The following is a 5446-nucleotide window of genomic DNA, read 5'->3' on the forward strand; positions in this document are numbered from 1 at the left end:
TCTTTTTTTTTTTTTTTTTTTTGGTACGGGGGAATCAAACTCAGGACCCTGAGCTTGCGAGGCAGGTGGTGGGACCCCTGAGCTAAATCCCCGGCCTTTTGAGCGGCTGGGGGAAGGAGGAGAAAAGGGTCAGGATGCAGTACTTATCCCCTTGGCTCCCTCCCTGGCTCTGGGCTGACCGCTTTCCTGGAGACTAGGACTACAAGTCCGGTCCTAACACCCACCCACAGTCAGCAGAGTCTCTACTTCCTTCTATCACCGCTTCAGGCTGCTGGTTGTGGTGGGGAACAGGCCATTTCTGCTTCTCCTTGCTTGCTTTTCTACACCGTCCACACATTTATAGATTCCTTTTATAACACTGCCTTCAAATCACCCATCCAATTCACTGCCATAGTCCTGAGAGAATCCTCCTCTTCTCCTTCACTCCATGATACACTCAGGAACAAGGTCAAGTGGTCTTTATTTTCTAAAAGTTCTTCTTCCTTATTCATGTCTTTACAATCACCCAAATCTAGTGCTCACACCCTCTCCGAGCAAGGACAAAAGTCTTTCACTTCGAATCTGAACTTCCTATCTTGCCCTTCTCAACTTAATTCATATAAAATACCAGGTTAATGATCCTTCTGAAGTCTCTGATTTTCCTATATACAAAACCCTACACTGGCTACCGTACCAGTAAGAGGGTAACTTCCCGTCAGACAGCTTGCTTTTTATGATACCTTCATTTCAGAACGGCTTTACTCAATGGCCAATTCAACTTCAGATTCAACTCCATTCACTCATTCAGTGCCGGCAAGTTTCCCACAGTATTTCCCCATTTAATCTTTACGAGAACCTTGCACATTGTCATTTTATTGCTCACATTTCGTACATGACAAAATTGTGGCTCAGAGACATCCTCTGTTCTGTCCAAGAGTGCAGAGGACGCAGCACATCCTGAACTTGAACTCTGGCATGCATATCCCAAAGCTTGGGGGGTTCTTACTTCTTGCTCCATGATGTCTTTACGGGCTTATGTGATCTTGGAGTACCCTCTCCAGCAAAACAAAGTCAACTCCAAAAGGGGAGATTGTGGGCAGGCCAATCCATGCTAAAGACCACGGAAGTGGCCAGAGGCAGAAGGAGGCCTATGGCCCAGTGGAAAATGTGCTGGTCCCATTGCCCATGCTGCACAGGATTTGCCCCACCTTGAGGGTGGGCTGTTTCTGGGCTTTGCACATAGGGAAGCCATAGCATTCAGGAGCTGTGGAGATTCTGGTGCAAGTGAGGAACAGGAGACTTTATGGGGCATAGAACTGATGCTAGTGTTCAGGACCATTGGTACATGATATGCCAACCCAGTCTCCCTTGGTTTTGGAACTCCTGGTATCAACATAGGAACTGGGACACCAAAAAGGAACATTCAAAGATATAGTGTTGTCTAAGAGCAGTATTTATGGCTCAGGGCACTGAGAGTGAGCAATGTGGGTCATAGAAATGCCCAATGTACAAGCCAGACGAATATCTCAGAATGTGTCACGGCTGAGGATGACATGGCACAGCACGTACGGAGCTGTGGGCTTCAATACGTGACCGACACGGATGAGTGGGTAATAACAGAGACCAGGCTTGGAAGGAACAGGGCCAAGGTGCGCTGTGAACGCATCTCAGGGAGACATTAGCAGGACGGGGGACTGGGAGGGCTTCACCCTTCAGAGCTGGGTGAAGAGGCCAGAGTGGTGAAGTGTGAGAGGGGGCAGCATAGGGGCTGGTGCTCAGGGGAAAGGCTTTCTAGGAGGAAGGAGCCATGCCACGAAGGTGGCAGGAACAAGCCTCCGAGGGTGTGGAAAGAGGCAAATGCAGCAGTGACTCAAAGACTGGTGCCGTGTAGAAGCAGTGGGACCGGTGAGGGGGTCAGAGCCAGGCTACGTGGGACCCGACAGAGAGTGATGCGGAGAGCAGATGCAGGGGAATGACGGGAGGGAGCTGCAGTGATGAGGGGAGACCAATTAGGGATGTCTCTGTAGTCGGGGAATAAGTGACAGATCCTTGGAATTAAGCTGGGCATGCTCAGGAGGAAAGAAAGTCTAGTGAAGCTTCTTGTAGATGTCTAAGTGGCAAAAATTGTTTTTGTCCTCTCTCTGGAGTTCTTTTCCTAAGGGAGCCAAGGGCTGGGATGAGCCCAGGTTTTCTGGGGCCATGGTGGCTCGCTCCTGCTGCTGGAGTCTTGCTCCCTTTTCTAGGAGCTCCCACCACTGTTTCCAAGGGTCAGACACCACCTGTTGTATCTACCCAGGTCTGTCTGCCACCCCACCCATCGGCTCCAAATTACCCCTCTCTCCCAGGTGCCCGCTGCTCGGCATGCCAGTGCTCAGAGAGATTTCAGGAGGAAAGACTCCAACAAAACTAAAATCTGCACAGGGCAGTCACGGAATGAACACTCTCCTGATTCTATCAGTTGAGTGATGGGTTTCTTAGTAAAACAAATTACACATTTTTAGAAATAATTTCCTTGTAATCCCATTTCACTCTCAAAAATCACAGTCCAGAGACATTTCTCAATTCACAGTGAAGGTCTGACATTCGAGGGGCTGAGTGACCTGCTTGTTAATATCTTAAAGCCAATCAGTGCCAGTGGCTGCGGTGATTCCCAGAGTGACGATGACAGCCTGACCATCCTACTGATGACATGATTCCAGACTTGTCCGTGTCACTCTGTATTTAACACGAAACATTAACAGTCTCCAGTTCATTCTAATTGTACAGCTGAGATAACCATGCTGAAGATGACACAGCTAATCAAAGTAATGAAAGCCTCTGATCCTGGGGTCTGAGCTCCATCAAGTCCCAACCACAGCCTGAGCTCTTCTCCAGACAATGCAATTAGAAATTTATCAATAAGCTTACACTTTGGTGTTGGCATTTGAGCCACTAATTAGGAATTGTACCCACGGTCAGATACATTGTACATCCAAGTGCCTTTTGTAATCCACCAATTAACTGCACAATGTGAAATTGCCAAATACCAACTACAAAGTCTGACTAACTAAACTGGAATAACAGTACTCATTCACAGCTTGGGTGGGAGAGTCTGGGGAAAAGCCAGGAGGGAAACACCTAGCGCCGTGGCTGGGGATGGGGAATAAGGACCAGCTGGGAGTGAAAGAAGCTCTAAGCAAGAGTTTCCATTAAAGACGGTTTCAGGAGTAAGAACTGGGTTAATAATTTCACATCTCATTTTCCTTAGATCAGGTGAGCCACGGACCTCCTGCCAATGCTCTGTCCCACTGAACTTATGGCCCTGTCACTCCTATGTGGCCTGATTTCTGCTCTTTCCATTTGCAGACTCCCTGAGTTGGGGGAGACCTCAGTGGTTGCCACTCCCAGAGCTGCAGTCTCCTCTACAGTGGCCCCGGTTATGTGTTCAGAGAAGCATTTCCTCTTATGGGGAGTTCAGGAGCTCCTGAGGCAGCCCCAGCCATTTTGCTGTTTATTTTCCACTGCTCTTGCAACGTAAACACTCTTGTTGCTTGGAAAAACTAAGTGAAGCTGGAATGGCATCTTTGTCAGTTCTCATCTTCTGCAGTGTTCAACTCTATTATAGATGGTTGTTTCTTTAAAAAAGAAAAAAATATCTTTCTTTTTTTCTAGAATGCTCAATGTTGCTAACTGGAGAAGAGGAGAGGGCAGGATCAGTTGCGTATTGCCTTTCTTAGATCCTTGAAAAATAGATGAGCCATCTCTTCCTCAATCATTTGGTGGAAAAAGACACCCATAGACATATATATATTTTTTCCTAGACATAGTGAGAAAGTGACAGGCAAATTCACATCTTTATTTGTCTGGAAGCACACATATATAAACACCCAGCCCTCCAAATCATAGGGTCTATGGGATTTTGCTGTTTCTCTGAGCCTGGTGTGGAGCCAAAATATCATTCCAACAGTCAAAATCAAGAGGCGATATTTTCTGGCTATAAGAGGCAAAGGAGCCCAGCCTCACTGCTTGCTTAGCATAGATATGTAATACAAAACCGAGGACGGCCGAGAGATGAGTCATACAAACACATAGTAAATAAATATATTTCACTTCCATCTCATTGGCTTTTGCCTTTGTTTTCCTCTTCTCTATGCCAACGGCCTTGAAATGGAGGAGGGTGAGGAAACACTGGGTTTTGGCTGGACATGATCTCAACAAGGTGCTGATGTTTCTAGCCTTGCTGCTCAATTGTAGCTTTTTCAGAAAAAATTAACCCCACGAAACTTGTAGATTCTTAGATTAGAAGGGTCTCCTAGAGTCTCTGTTTGCAGGTGAGCGCCAGGGACGCAGAGCTGGGACTAACAGCAAAGTCAAAAACCCAGGGAGGTGAACACAGGCAGAGTCCGAGGGCTCCACAACCCCCACCTGATGCTGGAACGGCCCAGACAGGGGAAGCTGACAGCCAAGTAGAGAGTGAGACTCACTCAGCTGTGCTCTCCCAGGGCATGGCTCTGCTCCTGGCACCCCAGCTAGTGCACACGGTCAGAGGGACAGCAGTGAAGAAAGGGAGACTATGCCTCTTGTAGTGCTGAATGCATTTCTCAGCAGGCGAGGCCCACCCCAGAAGCAAAATGTCTGGTCCCGGTTCTGCAAGACAGTTGTTGCCTCTGGCATGTCAGGCCTGTCACCTGAAGGGTTTGGCCCTTTTTCGCTTTCTGGCGGGGTGGAAATCAGTCTACAGTGGGTGGAGAAATCAGCCCCACCACGCTGAGGGGTACAAGAGCTGGTTCTTTCCCAGCTTCGGGACCAAAGGTGCCTGCATGAGCATTTGTTCATCAAATTGCTCTTTTCCACCCCACTGCCTGCCGGTGTCCGCCCACGCGCCAGCCTCCCTGCCTTCCCCTGTTCCGGGATGAGCTGGGCCTCCATGGTTCTCCAGATGTGGACATGGAGCCCCATGTCCAACAATGGCCACAGTGCTGCTTCCTAGGCCTTCCCGGCATGGCTAGGAGGACACAGCAGCCTTCCCACCAGAGGAATCAGGCGCCGCTGATTAAACATTAGCAAAACCGTCACGAAAAGCCAGCCTCCAAGGCTAATCCTCTGCCAGGGAGCTCAGAAAGCACCAGAAGGAGTCGGGGGTCAGGTATCCACGCAGATGCCAGGCTTCCTTCCTCCTTCCTGGCAGCCGGGCGCAGGCTCCTGCACCTCCCGCCCCCACCCCTGTTCCCATGGCAAAGGAGAGGAGGATCCACTTACTGCTCGTGTTCATGGTGAAGCCTTTGCACTGGGTCTTTCATTCAATACGGAGGCCCCGGTGGCTTTTGAAATCTTCCGTTCTCCCCACCTCACTCATCACCTGGGGGTGAAAAGGCAGTCCAGGGCCAGCTCTGTATCCTCAGGTGCTCTCTCCCAGCCGTCCCCGTCCGCCCGGCTGGAGTCACCGGCCTTGAAGGCGAGCGGACCCGCGGGCGCCGGCGGGAGCGGA

General features: G+C 49.6%; 1 protein-coding gene across 6 annotated transcripts in view; it reads right to left on the reverse strand.

Moving 5' to 3' along the window:
• Window positions 1-5440, reverse strand: part of Ablim3 (actin binding LIM protein family member 3) — a 106521-nt gene extending 101081 nt beyond the window's left edge. For all 6 annotated transcript variants that reach the window (XM_010627124.1, XM_010627123.1, XM_010627122.1 and 3 more), the window contains exon 1: window positions 5218-5440. In XM_010627124.1, coding sequence (XP_010625426.1) covers window positions 5218-5230 — 13 coding nt within the window. In that variant the 5' untranslated portion in view covers window positions 5231-5440. The remainder of the gene's footprint in view (window positions 1-5217) is intronic.
• Between the last annotated feature and the right edge of the window lie 6 nt (window positions 5441-5446).

This window comes from Fukomys damarensis, unplaced genomic scaffold (assembly GCF_012274545.1).
Source record: "Fukomys damarensis isolate Sample0158 unplaced genomic scaffold, DMR_v1.0_HiC HiC_scaffold_3, whole genome shotgun sequence".
Lineage (NCBI taxonomy): Eukaryota > Metazoa > Chordata > Mammalia > Rodentia > Bathyergidae > Fukomys > Fukomys damarensis.